At 40.7% G+C, this 23,300-nt stretch overlaps 1 protein-coding gene across 2 annotated transcripts in view; it reads left to right on the top strand.

Moving 5' to 3' along the window:
* LOC128782842 (splicing regulatory glutamine/lysine-rich protein 1-like) overlaps positions 1–23,300 on the top strand; it is a 72,372-nt gene that overhangs the window by 21,098 nt on the left and 27,974 nt on the right. Inside the window, exons 1-7 of one of the 2 annotated variants that reach the window (XM_053933337.1) lie at positions 403–3,822; positions 4,835–4,958; positions 5,249–5,364; positions 13,566–13,730; positions 14,729–14,907; positions 15,547–15,677; positions 17,711–17,825. In XM_053933337.1, coding sequence (XP_053789312.1) covers positions 5,302–5,364; positions 13,566–13,730; positions 14,729–14,907; positions 15,547–15,677; positions 17,711–17,825 — 653 coding nt within the window. In that variant the 5' untranslated portion in view covers positions 403–3,822; positions 4,835–4,958; positions 5,249–5,301. Of the gene's footprint in view, positions 1–402; positions 3,823–4,834; positions 4,959–5,248; positions 5,365–13,565; positions 13,731–14,728; positions 14,908–15,546; positions 15,678–17,710; positions 17,826–23,300 lie in introns of those variants that run through there. The other variant, XM_053933336.1, reaches the window with a different exon arrangement.

The following is a 23,300-nucleotide window of genomic DNA, read 5'->3' on the forward strand; positions in this document are numbered from 1 at the left end:
CATATAGAAGGGGTAAAATGAAACTCTGAAAACTTGGTTTTAGAAAACAGAATAAAATCTGAAATTTGTAGTGTATTTAAACAGTGGTAAATGAAGAGTATGAGGAAGGAATCACTACACAATGAAAACTGTTCATTTTGTGACATTTAATAAGCAATTTAACAAAAATATAATTTTAAATTAATTAACATTATCAAGTTGTCAAAATATAACTTTCTTTTGTGTGTATCATTAGGTCTTTCTTTAAACATTATAGTTTGAGAACACAAAAGTTGAAAGATAAACAAAGATACCACCCTAATAATTCTAAATTTTATGTCCACATTGTCTAGTAGATGGATTTTGACTATTAATTTGGTTTTGTATGTTTTCTCTGTGTGATATTTGTGCATTATTAGATGACTAGACTGGCCAAGGCAGACCTGTTACACTTGCCTGAGTTAGGCATTGTTTGCCATGCCACTAAACCTGCCGCCAAGTGAAATCTTCATGGGGGAAATGAGATTGAAGTCTGGCCTGCTGAAGATGGACGCCCTGTCTCTGTTTTCATTTTATTTTGCTTTCCTTCCTTTGTTTCTTTTATTTTCACTTTTTAATTTTTTTCCTTTTTGTTTTGTTCTGTTAAATCCCTTACCCTTGTACTTGTGAACTGGTAATTCAGCTCTGAAAAAAATTATGCTTTGTAAAGGATTCATATTGTTTTATTTTGAAGTTGACCTGAAGCTACTTGTGGATGGTATACAGAGAATTTAGGATATGTTTATGCTATGAATTATGGATAAATTTTGTTTGGAATACATTTAAGCATCTAAATTCAACAGATGAACACATTGTGTCAGACTGGAATGGTGAAAACGATAAATTTTAGGATGCATTCTTTCATATGTTATGCTTTGTGAGCTTATCTTGAAAGAAAAGTTAAAACTTTCTGGAGAAATTAACTTTACAAAGTAAAATCATTATTTTTCTCTGCTATTTTTCCTTTTCTGAGCAGAGTACTTTTAGGCTGCATGATCTGTTTAAAAGAAGGCTTTCTATTTATATCTAATAAGAAGACTTTAAAATAATTATTTCTGATATTGAACTTTCATGAGTATTGAATGTCATGAAATATTTGTTTGCTTCTGATGAAACCTTGCTCCGGTGAGGTCAGTAGCAGTAAGATTTCATCCTTTTGTTTTTGTAATTTTTAGAAAAAACTGTTTACCACTCATAAGTACAAATGCAGCCTGAGATTTTTGTTGGAATGTGTTGTGAGGCACATTGTCTTTCAACACTGGTATTCATGGGAAGATTGAAAAATTTTGTGTGCATGTATGTGTGTATGTGTGTATTGCACTTTTACATGCTGCAGTGGTCATTATTTCAAGAAGAGGTTAAAAACAAAGTATCATCTCACAATCTCAGAAGCCCTGGCAGTTCATGCTGGAGTGATTGAGAAAGTTCTTATCCCTAAATGATGTTTGTTCTTGTGAAACAGAAGCCCTAAAACAGAAGTGCTGGACCAGGTAATGTGTCTAGTCCTCAAGCATTACTCTTCCCAGCCAGCTGCATTGGGACCAATTGGCTTGATTCTCATAATGCACCAAGCTGAGAACTGTAGCTGGGAAGAGCTTTGTGATCTCTGTTGGATTTAGCTGTGCCAGTTGAGGTAATTACAAGTAGTTGTGATCTCTTTAATCTCTGCTGCTAAATCCAATAAGAATCATGAACTGAATCACACAGAAATTATTTTATTTGTAAGTGTGCATTTCCCATTGATTTAAAATAGAAAAATAACAATTCCTTTAAAAGTCTTTCAAGTAAATGTAAAAAGAAAGTATTTAAAAAAGAAATGTACTTAGTTATTTTTGAAGCTGTTTTGGGGTGATGGGAGGATTAACCATGTAGTTTCAGTATAAAGAGTAAGAAATTAATTTCTGAGCACATGGACAGTGATAAAAATACTGTGATTAGTACCTGCTTAACACAGATTTTTCTGTTCAGCATTTAACAAAATGGATTCTGGTACAGACTAGGTTGACTAGGGCTCTTAAGCGACTAGGGCTCTTAAGCACTTAGGAAAACTGTACATTTCTGAAGAAGCATAAGGTATCTCTAGTTAATACAGAGCTAATCTACATTTGCTTCCAGATTCCTTTGAAAAGTGAAGAATAAATAAATAAATGATCATAGAATCTAATTTACTAAACACTCATGCATTCAAATAAATATTTCTAAGGATGCGGTATAGATGTGGCAAATTTATTTTGCTTGTTTCCCTTATTAGAAAATAAATATATTTGCCTAATTTCCATTCAGCTTTTAAATACCATGAGTTTAAAAACCAAAACAGTTATTCTTAAAGTGTCCTAATTTGTTATGTCATTACTGATATATTTTGTTGTATTTTTGTGAGCTTGTATCCCTTTTTAAAATAAATTAATGGAGGCTGTAACTTCTGAGGTTATTTGGCCTTACATATTAATTTGTTTTTCAAAACTGTCTAAAAACCAGGGAAATAAATTTGCAATATATTTCAGGCTTTTGGTTTTTTTTTTTTACCCTCAACAGTGTATTTTCTATAGGATTGTTTAAAAGTTTAACCTGATTTTAAAAACTTAAAACCTAGAAAGGGATGTATTTTCAAAAGACAGTATCTGAAAATACAAACAAATTTTCAGGGTTCTGTCTGTAGAGGTAGACCTTTCTTCATTCTTGAATAAAATAAATGAACAGATCTTTGTGGCATGGACCTGATCAACTAAATTTTGTATTTAACATTAAACGTTATGTTGTTGAGGGACCAAAGTATTCTGGAAATAATGCTGCTAACTTTATATATGTATGTAATTCATTTTTTTGAACTGTAATAGTTTATTTAACTGAAATTGTTCAATTGATTCCTTAAGCAATGTTTGAGCAAATGAATAATTACAATTATTTCAGTAAGGTGAACCATATGCTTAAAGTTTAGAATTGTATTTAAGTACATTTCTGAACTTGACTCCCTGCCAGTTTAGTTATATGCATATGCATAACTCATTCCCTATCTAAAAGGGCTAAATGTCTTAAGCATCTCTTAAGTTTATCTGGTTAAGTGTGTATTGAATTGGCTGTATGTAAGTGCATACTTAAATTAGGCATATGCTTATGTATATTATTGACCAAGGATCTAAATTGCAATGCAGATGTACCACTTTAGGAGCCATTAAATTTACTTGAGCCATGTCTGTTGATCCTGTAGAAACCTCTATGAGTATCCAGTTAATTGCAAGATGCTGGCTCAGCAATCATTTGAAAACGCTTAAGTATTTTGTTTTTCAGAAGAACTGGTATATAATTGTACGCCTAATTTGCACACACAGTTGTTGGAACTGTATATTTGGAAGCCTGTTAGCTACATAGTAGGCAGGATGTGAGGCAAGGTACCTGATTCTCATGAGCAGTCTGGCAAATCAAGTACACCTCTCATTGCATGCCTGACTTCAAAATGAGACCTGTTAAGAGTGCTCAGCATTGTGATGATGACTCAGATTTATGCATGTTTTTCTAAAAGCCCTGGAAGACATAATAGCACAGTTAATTCTTAATTGTTAATAATTTTCCTATTTTTCTTCTTTAGATAGCAAAATAAAGTGGTTTGTTACATGTTAAGGAGCAAGGTGCCTCAAAACTTAAATAAAATAACTCTAAATAGAAGCTGTGAGAAAAAAGAAGAGTACTGTTATTTTATCTTTTCCAATCCACTCATGCTATATATAAATTAATTTTCATTTATATTTGTTTTGTCCTTTGTATCTCTAACTCTAACCAAGTCCTTGCTGCAGATCTGTAGAACAGGTTTGCAACTTTTGTCTTTTTATTTTTTTTAAGTAGTATGATTCCTGTGCAGTTTATTTTCACAAATATAGCTAAAATTGCACAGTGTTTTGAAAATAATATAATAATTTGGGTTTTGAAAACAATATTTATAATAATTTTAAAATTCTGAAGTTAATGGCTTTATAGTTAAAACACATAAAGTTTGAACCAAAGCAGTAAAAGCCACTGGCACAGTATTTGTATATACCTTAACTTTTAAAACAATGTTTAAATAAAAGCATTTACATTATTAAAGTGCATGGGATAATGTCAAAGGGCTCAGATGGGTAGCATATATACAGTTACTCCAGTAATTTTGAATAAATCATAGATAACTAATGTAATTAGCATTTCTTTTCTTTATTTTTTCAGTTCAGTGTTTAATATTTGTACCAGTTTAAATGCCTTTGCATTTCAAATTTAAAACATATGTTTAATTACATTTGAAATTAACTATTGCATCTTTTGTTTTTTGAAGATTTTTATGATTTATTTAGCAGTCTAATTTTAACTAACTTTGAATGAAACCTATGTTTAGTTCAGATTAGATATTGCTTAAACTTTTTTCATGACAGGGAAAATATAATATGGTTGAAATAGTAGGAAATACAGGAAAATATAGCTTGCTTAGCTGATCAGTTATGATTCTCTTCTATTTCAGTAAATTTAAAGCTAATTTATCAAAATTTTAGATAAACTGAGGTGACCTAGAATATAAGACAGTACAAATATGAATTTTTCAGCCCTCCCTCCACTCCCAACTTCATTTGTAGTATGTCTTGTGTGGAGTCACAGTAGGTTTTTTTTTTATTTTATTTATTTTTACATCAAAAATAGATAACACCAGAGGGTGAAAAAGCTCATGAATTTCAGTTAACACATACTTTGTTTCTTTCTTTTTTTTAACTGATTTGGTTACTTGCCATTTCTGGGGATTAAACTTTAAAAAAATGTTCTTCTTTTCTGTATCTGATGTTCTGTGTGCTATTAGTGATGCAGCCAACACGAACGGTTGTCATGTGTAAAACAGCTTTCGATCACCGTGAAAACACCGCCCCGGGAAAGCGTCCATGCTTGATATCGTTTGGTTCATGAACATTAAGTTTCCAGTACAGGTGACCCATAGCTCCAAGTGTTAAATAATTGTGTACATTATTCAGTTTATAAATAATAATCCATTAATGACATTGCTAGTCTTTGAAGTTCTGCTCACTTTTGTTTTTCCTAGTAGACACAGGGTAAAAGGAAATACTTAAGTTCATATCTCTTTCTTTGTAAGGATCTGGTAAATAGATTCATTCTTATTTATTACTTTTTTAAATGCAAGGGTAATTGTAAAATCATAGAAAGTGTAACATCTGTGTAGTGTTCTAACTCTGTGTAACGCTTTCCTTTGCTTCTTCAGGTAAAATCCCAGATGAAGCCAAAGCCCTTTCTCTACTGGCACCTGCTCCTACTATGACAAGTCTGATGCCCGGTACAGGGTTACTTCCTATACCTACACCAACCCCTTTAACTACAGTAAGTAAAATTCAATCTCTATTTGATTTCTGGTATTCCTTTATACTCAGTAGCCTTTCTCTGTTCAGAGAACAAGAACTATCTGATCTGTGGATGTTGTCTTCTTATATGCTAAATCAGTGAGGATTTAGCTGTGGTGCCAAGAGGGTAGATCACAAGATGTCCATGCACTACCTTTCCTGGGTGTTTCTTTCAGATTCTCGGTTTGCAAAATAGTGAGTAAATACTGGGTTTGGTTGTGTTCATTTTAGTTGTTGTCCCTTCACTATACCCATTAATTTGATCCACTAGCAATGCCATCCACGTCCTAATAAATTATTAAAAGATCATAGTTAAATTGAAAGAGTTCTTCATAATATTAAAATGCTGCAATAGGATGTTTTTGCAATAGGATACTTTGACCCTGGTGGAAGCTGAGGTGAGCCTGACTGGAAATGAGTGGAAGAAACATTCCATTGTGACTGGCCCAGAGGCCCCGTGCATTTTGGGCATAGACTTAATCCAAAGTGGGTATTTCAAAGACCCAGAGGGACTCAGGTGGGCATTTGAGATAGCTGCTGTGGAGACAGAGGGCATTAAGCCATTGAACACCTTGCCTGGACTATCAAAGAACCCATCTACAGTAAGCCTTCTGAAGGGGGAAGAGCGACGAGTACCAATTGCCACCATGACAGTGCACCACCAGCAGTACCGGACAACTCAAGATGCTGTGATTCCCATCCACAAGATGATCCGTGAGCTGGAGAGCCAAGGGGTAGTCAGCAAGGCCCACTCACCCTTCAACAGCCCCATTTGGCCTGTACACAAATCTGAAGGAGAATGGAAATTGACTGTGGACTATCGTGCCTTGAATGAAGTGACTCCACCATTGAGCGCTGCTGTGCCAGACGTGTTAGAGCTCCAGTACAAGCTGGAGTCCAAGGCAGTGAAGTGGTATGCCACTATTGACACTGACAATGTGCTTTTCTCCATTCCTCTGGCAGCAGAGTGCAGGCCTCAGTTTGCCTTCACCTGGAGGGCCATGCAATACACCTGGAACCAACTGTCCTAGGAGTGGAAGCACAGTCCAACCATCTGCCATGGACTGATCCAGACTGCACTAGAAAAGGGTGAGGCTCCAGAACATCTGCAGTACATTGATGACATCATTGTGTGGGGGAACATGGCAGCAGAAGTGTTTGAGAAAGGAGAGAAAATCATCCAGATTCTCCTGAAAGCCAGTTCTGCCATCAAGAAGAGTAAAGTTAAGGGACCAGTTCGTGAGATCCAGTTCCTGGGAGTGAAGTGGCAAGATGGATGGCATCAGATTCCCACCAATGTCATCAATAAGATCACAGCAATGTTTCCACTGCCCAACAAGAAGGAAACACAAGCTTTTTAGGTGCCATAGGCTTTTGGAGAATGCATATTCCTGAGTACAGCCAGACTGTGAGCCCTCTCTACCTAGTCACCTGCAAAAAGAACAATTTCCACTGGGGCCCTGAATGGCAACAAGCATTCGCCCAGATCAAGCAGGAAATCGCTCATGCAGTAGCCCTTGGCCCAGTCAGGACAGGACCAGAGGTGAAGAATGTGCTCTACTCCACAGTCGGGAGCCATGGTTTGTCCTGGAGCCTTTGGCAGAAGGTGCCTGGGGAGACTTGGAGTTGACCACTGGGATTCTGGAGCCGAAGTTACAGAGGGTCTGAAGCCAACTACATTCCCACAGAGAAGGAAATCTTGGCCACCTATGAAGGCGTCCAAGCTGCCTCAGAGGTAATAGGCACTGAAGTACAACTCCTCCTAGCACCCCAACTACTGGTGCTGGGGTGGATGTTCAAAGCAAAGGTTCCCTCTACTCACCACGCCACCAATGCCACATGGAGCAAGTGGATTGCTCTCATCACACAGTGCACCCGTATCGGAAAACTGAAGCGCCCTGGGATCTTGAAAATAATTACAAATTGGCCTGAAGGTGAAAACTTTGGTCTCACTGATGAAGAGGAGCAAGAACAAGTGACACGTGCTGTGGAAGCTTCACCATACAACCAACTGCCAGCACAAGAAACATGCTACGCTCTTTTCACTGACATTCCTGTCACGTTGTAGGGATGAAACAAAGGTGGAAAGCAGCCGTATGGAGCCCCACACAACAGGTTGAAGAAGTTACTGAAGGAGAAGGTGGATTGAGCCAACTTGCTGGACTCAAAGACGTTCAGCTGGCCCTCAGGTGGGCTTTTGGGATTGCTGTAGAGACAGAATACATTAGACAATTGAACACCTTGCCTGGTCTCTCAGAGGACCCTTCTGTGGTAAGACTCCTGAGCATTGGGGCAACGCAGCAGAGGAATTTTTTGAGAAAGGGGAGAAAATAATCCAAATCCTCCTGAAGTCCAGTGTTGCCATAAAGCACAGTAAGGTCAAGGGACCTGCCCAGGAAATTAAGTTCCTGGGGGTAAAATGGGAAGACAGGTGCAGACAGATTCCAGCTGAGGTGATCAATAAGATAGCTGCTATGTCTCCACCGACCAGAAAGAAGCAAACATAGGCTTTCCTAGGCATCGTGGGTTCTTGGAGGATGCATGTCCCAGAGTTCAACAAGATTTTAAGCCCTCTCTATCTTGTGACATGAAAGAAAAATTATTTCAGGTGGGACCCTGAACAACAGTAAGCCTTTGAACAAATTGAATAGTAGATTCCTCATGCAGTGGTCTTTGGGCCAATCAGGACAGGACAGGATGTGAAAAATGAGCTCTACACCACAGTCAGGGAGAATGGTCCTTCCTGAAGCCTCTGGCAGAATGTACCTGGAGAGACTTGAGGACGATCTCTCAGGTTCTGGAGTCAGGGATTCAAAGGATCTGAGCCCAGCTACACCCCAATTGAAAAAGAGGTTCTTGTAGCCTATGAAGGGGTTCGAGCTGCCTCAGAAGTGATTGGCACCAAAGCACAGCTTCTGGCACCCCAGCTACCAGTGCTAGGCTGTTTAAAGTGAAATTCCCTGCAAAACATCATGCCACTTATATGACGTGGAGTAAGTGGATTGCTCTCATCCCACAGCAAGCTTGTATAGGAAATCTGAATCGCCCTGGGATCTTGGAAGACATCATGAACTGTCCTACATGTGAGAATTTTGGGTTATCATCTGAAGAGGAAGAAGAGCAGATGACATATGCAGAGGAGGCACCACCATATAACCAACTACTGGAGAGTGAGAGATGATACTCTCTCTTCACTGATGGATCTTGCCATATCATAGGGACCAGTAGGAAATGGAAAGCAGCTGTATGGAGCCCTACGCAGTGAGTCACGGAAGCTACTGAGGTGGATGGCGTCACATTGCAGAGCTGAAAGCTGTCCAGTTGGCTTTGGACATTGCTAAATTAGAGAAGTGTCCAACATTCTACCTCTGTACTGACTTGTGGATGGTAGCAAATACTTTATGGGGGTGGCTGGAAAGATGGAAAAAGGCCAACTGGCAGCACAGAGGGAAAGCCCTTTGTCTGCCAGAGTGTCGCAAGACATTGCTACCCAGGTGACCATGAAAGTCTGTCATGTGGATGCACATGCACCTAAGAGTCAGGCTCATGAGGAGCACCACAACGATGAACAGGTGGATCAGGCTGCCAAAATCAAGGTGTCACAGGTAGATCTGGACTGGCAACATATGGGTGAGTTATTTCTAGCTCAGTGGGTCCATGATGCCTCATGTCATCAGAGAAGAGATGCAACGTACAGGTGGGCTCATGACTGAGGGGTGGATTTAAACACAGACACTATATTCCAGGTTATCCATGATTGTGAAACATGTGCTGTGATCAAGCAGGCCAAGCCGGTAAAGCCCCTGTGGTATTTAGGGCAGTGGTCTAAATAGAAGTATAGGGAGGCCTGGCAGATCAATTACATCACACTGCTGCAAACCCGCCAAGGCAAGAGTTACATGCTTACAGTGGTAGAAGCAACCACTGGATGGCTGGAGACAACCCCATGTCTCACGCCACTGCCCAGAACATTTTTTTGGGCTTTGAAAAGCAAGTCCTGTGGTGACATGGCACCCCTGAAAGAATTGAGGAAGACAGTGTGACTCATTTCACAAATAGCCATATAAACATCTGGGCTAGACAGCACAATATTGAGTGGGTGCATTATATACCCTGTCATGCACCAGCCACTGGGAATGTCAAATGGTATAATGGACTGATAAAAACAACATTGAAGGCACTGGGTTGTTGAACTTTCAAGCAGTGAGATCTGCACTTAGCAAAGGCTACGTGGCTAGTCAACACCAGATGTTCCACTAACTGAGCTGGCCCTGCACAATCAGGATCCCTGCATACAGCAGATGGAGATAAAGTCCCCGTGGTGCATATGAGAGGCATGTGAGGAAAGACAGTTTGGATTAATCCTGCCTTGAGGAAAGGCAAACCCATCCATGGGATTAATTTTGCTCAAGGACCTGGTTACACTTGGTGGGCAATGCAGAGGGACGGGGAAACACATTGTATACCTCAGGGGGATTTGACTTTGGGTGGGAACAGCCTGTAATGTTGAATTGCATATGTAACACTGGTTGCTGAATGTCATTGTCACTGCATGTCGTAACTACCATGGACAATGAGAATGGACTGCTCCAGTTATATCAGTCATGGATCAAATGAATTCAATCCATATCCTGGAGGATAGTCAGTGGCTACTGAAATAATAATTGTATTTGTAAATATTTATATGTATACATGTGTACAGGTGAGAGGTATTCATTTGGGCAGGAGTAGATGATATGGAATAAGAACTGGATGATGTCCTGGGTAACCAAAAATGTTATTATATTACACATCCATCTGTGCCCAAAATTGTTACTGTCTCTTTAAGACCTGGCAGCTGAAAAATTGAATGGTAGGGCAGGGGCTGGGGGGTGCCCCAGGATTTTTAGAAGTCAGCGGTCTCTCTTGTCTCTTGCCTCTCTTGCCTCTTGGCTTTTGCCATAGAGCTGAGGCAGCATGGGTGGAGGCTCCCCTTTGGGTTTCTTTTGGTCTTTTTTCTTTGAGGGGGTGCTACGGGTGTTTTTTTTTTTTTTTCAAAAGGCTTTGTTTTGCAGTCCTGGACTGCCTCAAGGTAAATTCTGCGAGTGCCTGACTACAGCTGCAGCATCACACCGAGAAGAACATAACAGCCCTGCTCCATATGGTTGCCCCAGCACACCAGCAGCGCCCGGTCAAAATGGGAAGGCATGGAGTCTGAGTTACCCCAGCCAACTGCTTGCCATCTTCTGCCAAGAAGGCAGCAAAGTCCCTTCACAAGTTTTAGACATTGACCAAACTCCAGCCACTGGAGTGTGCCAGCTGCTTTTTACCAATAGAGCTGCCACTACTGGTAGAGACATAAGAGGGGATGGGCTACTGCCATCTTTGTCTCTCCACATGTGGTCATCTGCAGAGGGCATCATCTTGGGAGGGGGGTGGGGGTGGTGTTACGCCTCCATTTTGAGTTTCTCTTTGTTCCTGGGCAGTCTGTGAGATTTCAGCAAGTTTGTAAGTAGTGACTATTACTGTTATTTTCTGCCTGTTGCTATTTTGGGTTTTTTTAATAAACTGTTATTTTTTCACTTGTATCTACTCATAATCTTTTCTTATTGGTGGAAAGGGATTGGCTAAAACACTTAAGAGGAGGTAACTCATTTTGAAGTGTCCACCTCTTAAATTGTCTTAAATCAAGACATCATACTTAAATGATTCCTCATCTGTCTCCATGACCAGAAACATTATTCCCACTCTCATATTCTTAGCTGATACTGATCATCATCCTAAAAGAAATTCCTTCCTTCCTTCCTTCCTTCCTTCCTGCCTTCCTGCCTTCCTGCCTTCCTGCCTTCCGAACTGCCTCCCTTCCTTCCTCCCTTCCTTCCTCCCTCCCTCCCACAGAGATCACTATCCATTGTAAAGGTTGTGGTCCAAGAGCTGTTTTAAAGTGTGCAACTTTTATAATGAAACAGTGTATCCAATGTTGCCAGTCAGAGGTTTAGGCTACTTCTGTTTATGGTTCATAACTGTCATTGTATGAGAGACATTGGATGACTTTGAAAATAATTTTTAGTTCACAAGAATGTTGGCATTTTTTTGTCTTAAAATATGTGAAGTAATAGTTTAGGTATTTCATTAAAAAACTGTGCTTACTCAAGCTTCCACTGCATAATTGTTGGTAATGAACCCTAAATAATAATGGAATAATTTAGGTTAGAAAAGACCTCTAAGATCATCAAGTTCAACTGTAATACTAACACTGCCGAGTCTACCACTAAACCATGTTCCCAAGTGCCATGTTTACACATCTTTTAAATAGCTCCACAGATGGTGACTCAACTGCTTCCCTGGGCAGCCTGTTCCATTGTTTGACAAGCATTTGCTGAAGAAATGTTTTGTAATATCCAATCTAAACCTCCCCTGGTACAACTTGAGGCCATTTCCTCTCATCACTTGTTACTTGAGAGAAATGACTGACACCCACTTCACTACAACCTCCCTTCAGGTAGTTGTAGAGAGTGATAAGGGCTCCCCTGAGCCTCCTTTTCTCCTGGCTAAATAAACCCAGTTCCCTCAGCTGCTCCTCATAAAGACTTGTGCTCCAGCCCCTTCACCAGCTCTGTTGCTCTTCTTTGGATGTACTCCAGCATCTTGTCATGAGGGTCATGAACCTGAACACAGTATTAGAGGTGTGGCCTCACCAGTGCCGAGTACAGGGGAAGAATCACTTCCTAGTCCTGCTGGTCACACTATTGCTGATACAAGCCAAGATGCCATTGGCTTTCTTGACCACCTGGGCATAGGCTGGCTCATGTTCAGCCAGCTGTTGACCAACATCCCCAGGTCCTTTTTTGCCAGGCAGCTTTCCAGCCACCCTTCCTCAAGGCAGTAGTGTTTCATGTGGTTGTTGTGACCCAAGTGCAGTACTCAGCACTTCACCTTGATGAATCTCATACAGTTGGCCTTGGCCCATCAATCCAGCCTATCCATATCCCTCTGTAGTACATTCCTACCCTCCAGCAGATCAACACTCCCACCCATCTTGGTGTTGTCAAATTTGCTAAGGATGCACTTGATCCCCTCATCCAGAGCATTGATGAAGATTGATATATTAAACAGGACTGGTGTAATTGTGGTGTTTAGAGACATTTGTTTCTAAACTAACCATCTGTAGTGGTTTTGGAAAACCATGACACTATCTAAGGTAAATTCACTTTGTTTTTAATATGCATATTTAATGAATTATCTGTGAATTTTAGAATATCAAAGAGGAAGTCAAGCTGTATAACTTTAATGGGTTGACCTTGGCCGGGCACCAGGTGCCCACCAAGCTACTCTACCACTCCCCTTCCCAGCTGGACAGGGGAGAGAAAATACAAACTTGTAGGTTTAGATAAGGCAGTTTACTAAAGCAAAAGTGAAAGTTTGCATGTAAACAAGCAAAGAGAAAAAAAAGTTTATTCTCTACTTCCCATCAGTGAGCGATGTTCAGCTGCTTCCCAGAAAGCAGGGCTCCAGCATGTGTAGTGGTTGCTCTGGAAGGCAAACATTGTAAATAATGAATACACCCCCTTCCTCCTCCTTTTCTTAGCTTTATATCTGAGCTGACATCATATGGTATGGAATATCCCTTTGGTTAATTTGGGTCAGCTAGCCTGGTTGTGTCCTCTCACAAGATCTTGCCCACTCCCAGCCCCTTAATGGGGGGAATGTTGAGAGACAGCGTTGATGCTGTGCCAGTGCTGCTCAGCAGTAGCCAAAACACTGGTGTGTTATCAACACATTTCTAGCTACCAATGCGAAGCACAACACTCTGAGAGCTGCTATGGGAACATGAACTCCAGCTCAGCCACACCCAGTTTAATAATAAAAGGATGATTTCAAATAAAGAGAGCAATTTTGTTACATAACAAACTACTGGTGGCTAGAAACTTCATTTGCTGGAAAGGAAGTTGATTTTTGGATGGAGAAAAAGTTCAAACCAGGAACTCAGCAGACCAATTTAGTAATCATTTTGAAGTGATTTTTTTTTATAACATTCCCCAGGAGAAATTTCAGTTCCCAATTCTGGGACCTTACAGTTTAAAGTCTTACCTATATTAATTAGGTTTATTTTTACAGAAATGCACAAAGAAGGCAAGTATTAAAAGGTGAAGTGTCTCCTGTGCTTGGTTGCGAAGCATATACTATTTTTCTATTTTCCAGCTTGGTGTTTCACTTGGCACTTTGGGGGCTATACCAGCATCAGCATTGGACCCTAACATTACAACACTGGGAGAAATACCACAGCCACCAATTATGGGGAATGTGGACCCATCCAAGATTGATGAAATTAGAAGAACAGTCTATGTTGGAAACTTGAATTCACAGGTAGCTTTTTTTGTTTTTGTCGGTAATAATAATGGAAGATACAGAATTGTTAATTTGTGAATTACAATCTTACATTTTAAGAGTTTTCATTAGGTGATGCCAATAGAAGTTTACTAGAGATATTTCAAATTCTTGAATGCTCTTTTGCCAATCAGATTAGACCAGACTGTTGGAATTCATTCTAGCAGGAAAACAGAGAAATCACACTAACTGCATTCAAGAAACATTTATGATTGTGGGTGTTGATCAGATGTCCAGCTGGATTATATTAGCTGAACAATGCCTCAGAATTTGTGAGAGCATGGTAGCTGTCCCCCACAACACTGTGCAGTTGCATAAGTACAGTAAGAAGAAATTATTGGTCCCAGTAGAAGTTGAAAAATTAGCATAAATATATTTGAGTTGCTCTGACAGGAAAGTTGGGTCTGTCAGAAATTTCTTTTTCAGCAATTGATTGAATTGATTGAATTGATTGAAAAACAATTTGATTTTGACTGATGGAAATATAAGTATTTGATTTTTGTGTTTTTTGACTGCCAAAGTAGCTACTAGAGTATAAAACTATTATTGATCACAATAAAATAAAACAAGCTTGAAACTAGTAGAAAAACAGATAAAAGTGAAGTCTTGTAATACTGCTTGGATTTTTTTTTAGTTGATCAGAACTCACAATCAGTATCTTGGACATAGATGTATCATCAGCTATTTCAAATAAGTTGTCTGAAAACTACAAAATCCTGTACAAGTGCTTTTTTTAACCTAGATGTAGGACTTCAGGGCTCGTGGTTGCACTATTTTAACTTGTAATATATTTTTTAGATTAATGGAAGAAAAAAATACCTTTCTCTCTTAAAGTGTAACATCACCAAATTCATGTCACCTGTGTAATGATGATGAGATGTCTTTCTAAAATCTGTAGCTGTTAGATTATCTGATATGTTGAATAAGTGGTTTTCATTATATATTTTACTTCAGCTGATCTCTTTGACTCTTTCTAGACTACAACAGCAGATCAGCTGCTTGAATTTTTTAAGCAAGTTGGGGAAGTCAAATTTGTACGAATGGCAGGTGATGAGACGCAACCAACACGATTTGCTTTTGTGGAATTTGCAGACCAAAATTCTGTACCTCGAGCTATTGCCTTTAATGGAGTTATGTTTGGAGACAGGCCACTGAAGTAAGAAATTAATTATCCATATGAATATTGAATGAGAGATGTCTTAGTATCCTTATACATTTATGACTCATGTGCAGGAAACTGCTGTGATTAATATTTTATATTTTTATTATATTATTTAAAATATTAATATAGTATCAGTGTAAAGACCTATTGTTAGTAAACTGGAATGCTTTTATGAACTCAAATTTCAAGGTTGGACATAACTTTTTTTCCAAGAAGAATATGGTTGGCATTGAATAAGATATTTCTACATCCAATCTTGAATTGGTGAAAGCCATAACAGTGAGAGAATCTGCAAAGTCCTTTGTACTAATTAAACTTTATGTATGATGTGTATGTAATTAGTAGGTACTAATGTAGAAATTTGATCTGAAATAGATTTATAGACTTGTACTAGAAAAAAATTTAACACAGAAATATTGTGCCACAATTATTTAAAAGCCATAAGATTTGAAAGCAATAAAAACCAGACATTTCATATACTTAGAAAAGATGAGTGTTAGAGGAAAAATTTGTAGTTTTGCTGAACTTTGACCTTTTTAGTCATACATGGAAGTTTAGGTGCTTTCATTTTTTTTTTCATTTTTCCTTTTCAAGAGTTTGGAAGTTAAAGTTTTTATTTTTGTCTTAATTTAGAATAAATCACTCCAATAATGCAATAGTGAAGCCTCCTGAAATGACACCACAAGCTGCTGCCAAGGAACTGGAAGAAGTGATGAAGAGAGTAAGGGAAGCCCAATCTTTCATATCTGCTGCTATTGAGCCAGGTAGGTATATTATGTTCATTACCTAACAGACGTGTTCTGTGTGTACATTGACGCATGCTTTTAAGAACACTTTCAAACACAGGAAAAGGGTATTCAGAGGTGAGCAACATGTATGTGGAAAAACAAAAGAAAAGAATCAAAATTGTTTTCATGCAACAAAGCAGTGGAATGAAGTGGACTTTATTTCATCATGCCTGATTTTCATATAGATGCTCACTGAATGTTTTCAAAAATGCTAAGTCAGTACTAAATATTTAATGTTGGTGCTTTTAAAGTTCAAAGTACTTACAAACTTAAAAAATGCTTTATATTTTGTTTTCTCTTCTAGCACCCATTAATACCATAGTTTCATGATCAGAGTGAGCTAGTGTGCTGCTGAAAGCAGCAATATTATGCTTTTCTTTGGCAGGTTAATTTTATCACTGTGCTGTGCTCTTTTTCATACTGCCTCAAGACTATATGCATCCTCATAGCAAATGGAATCAGAGAATGAATCTGGGATAAAACTTAACATATTGTAACAGACTTTCATTCAAATTGGTTCCCTGATCCCTGTTAACACTGAAATGCCAGGTCAAGGAGGAAGGTGTCAGTGGCTCAAGTGGTTAAGCAGACACTTCAGTGCTGATTTATGCTGACTTAAAGTGATTACAACACCTCAATGTAAAGCTTGTTACACTTGCACTTGAAATCCTCCCTCTTTTTTTATCAGCAAGATTTTGTCTTTCTTCTTACAAAAAGACACAGACATTAGCTTATGTGGGTTAGATAGCTGTTCTTGTTTGAAAGCAAAACCAGTGAGAGACTCCAAGTCAAACATACAATATTTTAGGAAAAGAAAAAAAAAAAAAAAACAACAAAATACATGCAATAGCACAAAAGAAAAACCACTGACAGAGTCAGAATACAACCTGACCCCCTTTTGGTCAGGGTGGTGGTAGCAGTCCAAATTGGAATGGCTGCAGTCCTCCTGGAGTGGCAGATGTGGTTCTGTCAGAGCAGTGATCCTGTAGAAGGGTGTAGTCTTCCTCTGAAGGTCCATTCGAAAGACCTAGCTGTTCCTCTGGGAATCCAGTGGAAAGGCTGAGTCTGGTGCCCCAGAAACTCAGATTATATCCAGTTAGGAATGCTTGGGTCCTCCCTCTGGGCGGAGCATCTCACAATGGGATGCTGTAACTTTTATCAGTCATGCAGTGACATTCAATAGGCCATTAACAGCAGATGTCTCCCCGGGGGGGAGGATTGGTTTGTGGAAGAGATAAAGAAAACTGTCCAATTAAGAGAAGATAACTGCCACACCTCTAACAGATGGCAAGTAGAATACATCTTGCCTTGCAATCTAGGACAATAGTGGAGGGTCTTGAGGATTTTTTTGGGGGGGGGGTTGTGGAGTACTTTCTTTTTTGAGAGTTGTGAGAAAAATAGTTCTAACATTTCCTCAGTGTTAAGCAGCAGAATGATAATCTTTTAGAGTCTGAACCAAAGTCTGCAGAGGTCACTGATAAGTTTTCTGTTGACTTCCTGGCTTTCGGAACAAACTTTTTACTCCCTTCTCTCCATCCCTTCCTCCCTCAAAACAGTGTTTGAGGAATAGAACTTCAGTATTTGTACAGTGGTTGGAATATTTAAAAGTATAAAAAGTACTAATTATTATTTTCATTTTATGCTTGTTTTCAAAACTCTGCCCTCTAAATTTATTCTTCTGAGGTTATTTTAAAAACTTTATTAAATTAAATTATATACCAGAGGAGAACCTGTTGTAATCTTGTGCATTGTGGCAGCAACATAAATCCCATTCCTAACAGAGCTGGCTGTTTATAATTGTTTGGTTTATGTGTACTGTTGCAGGGTGACTGCACTCAATGAGTATATACAATGACTTTATTGGATGTTTCTCAAGGATATTAACAAAGAAGGAAGATGTGCAAAGCATGGGCCCCTTGCAGTATATGTGTGATACATTACACTTGTTCCAGATTAACTGGGATCTTTCAATATCCTGAGCTTACATTGCAGTGTTTTCTTCCTCTCAGAGTCTGGAAAGAGCAGTGAAAGAAAAGGTGGTCGATCTCGTTCCCATTCTCGTTCAGAATCCAGGTCTAGCTCAAAATCCCAATCTAGAAGGAAAAGGTCTCACTCAAAACACAGGTAAATATATTTATTATTTTGGACTAAGAATTCATACTGGGGGTTTTTTGAGTGGTGGTGGTTGCTGAAATTTCTTACTGAGTTGTGAGACAAGTTTCCCTGTAGAGAAAATTAGTAACTTAAACTGACCTAGATAGAGTAACTAGGAAGTTTGTCTCTGAACAAATACTCTTTCCCTCTAAATGCTGCCTGTTTTCTTTATTATTTCCAGGTAAAACACACTAGAAGGTACTTTTTGTGCCATGTAGCATAACCATTTTTATGGTTTCATGGTACATTTTGTGCCATGTAGCATAATTTCATTTTGTAACCTTTGTCTTTTAAAAAGAAATAGTTATCTCTGTTTTGTGGATGGAACATTTAGTTTACTGTTAATGCCTTAAACAGACAGGCTGGATGGTTTTGCTAGTAGAAAGTTGCTGTTGTCCTGAACTTCTAAACATCTAGTTAAAAAATGCTGTATTTTTATTAACTGTACTGTAAATGTAAAGTTGTATTTTTTAAGAGCCAGAAGAAAAAAGGCTTTAAGGGTAGTTTTTCATTCTTCAGATTTTTTTTGCTTTGCTAATTTCTTAAGTTGTAAAACAGGCTTTGAAATATAGGACAAATAAAATTACTAGATTGTCCATAAAGTTTACCCATTAAGATTTTTTTTCCATGAATGAGACAGTCTTTCTATGTAAGACTTATGAACACTTCCTGAAATGGTACAATGTCAGGAATGTCTTTTGATCATTGACATAATCAATCTAAAGATATTTGACTCCATTAAGTATAAAAAACCCCAATAAAACCTCAGTGTATTTGATAGCTTGCACTTTAAAAAGGTGAATGTTTTCAGTGTTGCAGCGACATTCTTTCATCCACTGTTTTTTCAACAGGGCAGCTAGAGTTCTTTCACATACAGAAAAGCTGGCCAGAGGGAATATACCACATCAGTTATACTACCAAACAAGCTATAAGTGTGCAGACTTCAGATTTCATAAAATCATAGAATAGTTTGGGTTGGAAGGGACCTTAGAGATCATCCAGTTCTGACTCTCCTGCCATTGGCTGGGACACCTTACATTAGACCAGGTTCCTCAAAGACCCATCCAACCTGGCCTTGAACACTTCCAGGGATGGGGCATCCACAACTTCTCTGGGCATCCTGTTTCACCCTCACCACCCACACAGTAAAGAATTTCTTCCTAATATCTAATCTAAACCTACCTTCTTTCATTTTAAAGCCATTCCTCCTTGTTCTATCACCACATGCCCTTGTAAAAAATTCCTCCCCAGCTTTCTTGTAGGCCCCCTTTAGGTACCAGAAGGCTGCTATAAGGTCACCCTGTGTATCTGCGCGCTGCGGTCACAGGGAAGATGTTCTCCAGCCAGCTCACTCCCCGAGACCGATGGGCAGTCACGAGAGAGGCCGCCCCCGGATCTCTACTGAGTTCCCCCGGGTGGCGGCGCTTACAGGGGCTCACAGCTCCCTGCAGCAGGCGGCTGTGGCGGGGGTAACACAGCAGCAACCCAGTACGAGAAACCAAGGCAAAGGAATAGAGAGGGATCACTTGTTTGAGTTCCAAGGAAGTTTTATTCCCCAGAGGATTCAGGGACAAATGACAATAACTGAGGGCAAAAAACCTGCTTTTAAGGAGAGGCGGGAATAAGGGGAGGACACAACCTTTTACCAATAGGAAGGCATTAGGGGAGGAGTGCAGGGTAAGGGCTATCCAATAGAAGCCAGCAAGGGGAAGGAGCAAACCCTGAACACCAATCTTGCTTTGAGGAGGGGATGAAGGACAGGGAACATTCCAGAAGGGAACAAAGGAGGTACAAGGAGACTGACAGGGGGATTGACATACACTTGGTGGGAAAATCCTGGGGTAAACAACTCAGGACTGAACCATTAGGGAAGCCAAATGGGGTACATGGAATGAACCATTACAAACTTATAACAAGGAATATTTAAAACCTACTACAGAAGAGCAAACTGTAAAATAACAGACTACCACAACCCTGGAGACTTCTCTTTTCCAGGCTGAACAGCCCAGCCTCAACTCTTTCAGTCTGTCTTCATAGGAGAGGTGTTCCAGCCCTCTAATCACCTTCATGGTCCTCCTCTGGACTCTCTCCAACAGGCCTATATCCTTCCTGTGCTGGGGACCCCAGAGCTGGATGCAGTGCTCTAGGTGGGGTCTCACAAGAGCAGAGTAGAGGGGAAGAATTACCTCCCTCGACCTGTTGGCTATGCTCCTTTTGATGCAGCCTTTGATGCAGATTATTTTTGATATGGTTTGCTGTCTGTGCTGCAAGCACACATTGCTGAGACATTGTCGTGGTTTGACGCTGGCCCAATGCCAGGCATCCATGTGAGTTGCTCACTCACTCTCCCCTGCCACAGCTGGGTAGAGGGAAAAAAAATTATCTAACACTTCATGAGGGAGATAGGGACTGGGAGAAATATTTCAAGGGCAAAACAGGATCAACTTAAGGTTGCAAAGTGAATTTTATTACTAACAGAATCAGAGGAAGATAATGAGAAGTAAAATAAGCCTTTAAAACACCTCTTTGCCCCCCTGCTCCTCCCTCCTTCACACCAACAGCGCAGGGAGACAGGGCATGGGAGTTTTGGTTAGTTCATCACTGAGATTTTCTTCTTCTGCTCTAGGAGAGGAGTCCTTCCCCTGTGAGACCATGGGGTCCCTCCCACGGGAGACAGTTCTTCGTGAACTTCTCCGGCGTGGGTCCACTCTCACAAGCAGCAGCCATACCACACCTGCTGCAATGTGAACTCCCCCCACGGGAACACAGTCCTCCTAAAACTGCTGTGACATGGCTCTCTTTCCATGGGGTGCAGTCCTCAAAGGACAGGCTGCTCCAGCCTGGAAGCAGGGGCCCCCTCTCTCCACCGGGTCTCCCACTGGATCACAGCCTCCAGGCATCTACCTGCTCTGGCACGGGCACCTCCCCCACGGGCTGCGGGTGGATCTCTCTGCATCCCCTGTGGACCCATGGACTGCAGGGGGACAACCTGCTTCACCATGGTCTTCACCACAGCCTGCAGAGGAATCTCAGCTCCAGCGCCTGGAGCACCTCCTCCCCCTCCTTCTCCACTGACCTTGGTGTCGCCATGTTGTTTTCCCTCACATTTTCTCACCTCCTCCTCTTCTCTAACTGCAAGCAAAAACTTGTGACTTTTGTTTTGATTTTCTTCCTAAATATGTAATCACAGAGGCTTTACCAACCTCTCTCATTGGCCCAGTTTTGGCCAGCAGCATGTCCATCTTCAGAGTCATCAGCCATTGCCTCTGTTGGACGTGGTGGGAAGCTTCTAGCAGCTTCTCACAGGAGCCATCTTTGTGGCCCCCCTGCTGCTAAAAACCACGCCATGCTAAACCAATACATACATATCAAGCTTCTTGTCCACCAATACCCCCAAGTCCTTCTCCCCATAGCTGCTCACAATCCGTTCTTCACTCAGCCTTTACTTGTGCTTGGGATTGCCCCGACCCAGGTGCAGGACCTTGCACTTGGCCTTGTTGAACTTCATGAAGTTTTTACAGGCCCACCTCTCAAGCCTGTCAGGGCCCCTTTGGTTGGCATCCCTTCCATCCAATGTGTTGACTGCACCATATAGTTTGATGTTGTCAGCAAACTTGCTAAGAGTGCACTCAATCTCACTGTCCATGTCACCAACAAAGATGTTAAACAGTGCCAGTCCCAATACTGACTCCTGAGGATCACCACTGGTCACTGCTCTCCACTTGGACATTGAGCTGTTGACTGCAACTCTTTGAGTGTGATCATCCAGCCAATTCCTTATCCATCAAATGGTCCATTGTCACATCATAGAATCAGAGAATCAAAGAACCACAGAATCACAGAATCACAGAATATGCTGAGTTGGAAATGACCCACAAGGATCACTGAGTCCAACTCCAGGCCCTGCTCAGCACCATCCCCAAGAACCACACCATGTGCCTGAGAGTATTGTCCAAAAGCTTCTTCTCCAAACTCTGTCAGGCTTGGGGCTGTGACCACTTCCCTGGGGAGCCTGTTCCAGGGTCCAACCACCCTCTAGGTAAAGAACCTTTCTCTAATATCCAACCTAAACCTGCCCTGACAAAACTTCAGGCTATTTCCTCGGGTCCTGTCACTGGTCACCACAGAGAAGTGATCAGTGTCTGTCCCTCCTCTTCCCCTCACAAGGAAGTTGTAGACTGTGATGAGATCTCCCCTCAGTCTCCTCCAGGCTGAACAGACCAAGTGACCTCAGCCACTCCTCACAGAGCTTCCCCTCAAGGCCCTTCACCATTTTTTTTGCCCTCCTTTGGATGCTCTCTAATAGCTTCATATCTTTCTTGTATTGTGGTGCCCAAAGCTGCATACAATATTCAAGATGAGGTCACACCAGTACTAAGCAGAGCGGGACAATCACCTCCCTTGACTGGCTGGTGATGCTTTGCCTGATGCACCCCAGGACACGATTGGCTCTCCTGGCTGGCAGGGCACACTGCTGACTCATATTCAACTTTCTGTTGACCAGAACCCCCAGGTCCCTATCCTTTGCACTGCTTTCCAGCATCTCATTCCCCAGTCTGTACATAAATCCAGGGTTGCCCCATCCCAGGTGCAGAATCTGTCACTTTCCCTTGTTAAACTTCATGCATTTGGTGATTGCCCAGTCCTCTAATTTGTCAAGGTCTCTCTGCAGGGCCTCCCCACCTTTGAGGGAGTCAACGGCTCCTCCCAGTTTTGTATTATCTGCAAACTTGCTTAGTATCCTTTTGAGTCCTGCTTTCAAGTAATTTATGGAGATATTGAAGAGCATAGGGCTAAGATGGAGCCCTGAGGAATCCCACTAGTGACAGGTTGCCAGTCTGATGTCACCCTATTCATTATAACTCTCTGTATTCGACCTGTGAGCCAGTTGCTCACCCATCACACAACGTGTTTATCCAGCTGTGTGCTGGACATTTTGTCCAGAAGGATTCTGTGAGAGACAGTATTAAAAGCTCTACTGAAATCCAAAAAGATGACATCAACTGTCTTCTCTTGATCAATGAGGTGGGTTACCTTGTCAAAAAAGGAAATCAAGTTTGATAAGCAGGACTTTCCTGTCATGAAGCCATGCTGGCTGTGACCGATGACTGCATTGTCTTTTGGGTGTTTTTCAATACCTCCCAGAATAATCTTCATAACTTTACCAGGCACTGAAGTGAGACTAACAGGCCTGTAGTTTTTGTGGTCCTTCTTCCTGCCCTTGAAAATCAGGACAATGTTCGGCAGCTTTCAGTCAGCTGAGACCTTTCCAGATTCCCAAGACCACTCAAAAATCATCGAGAGAGTTTTTGTGATGACATCAGCCAGTTCCTTGAGGATTCTTGGATGAATCCCATCAGGCCCCATAGATTTGTAGGGATCTAGCTGGAGCAGCAGATCCCACACAATTTCAGGGTTGACTAGGAGTAGATCATTCTCACAGTC

The sequence above is a fragment of the Vidua chalybeata genome (genome assembly GCF_026979565.1).
Source record: "Vidua chalybeata isolate OUT-0048 chromosome W unlocalized genomic scaffold, bVidCha1 merged haplotype SUPER_W_unloc_1, whole genome shotgun sequence".
Classification (NCBI taxonomy): domain Eukaryota; kingdom Metazoa; phylum Chordata; class Aves; order Passeriformes; family Viduidae; genus Vidua; species Vidua chalybeata.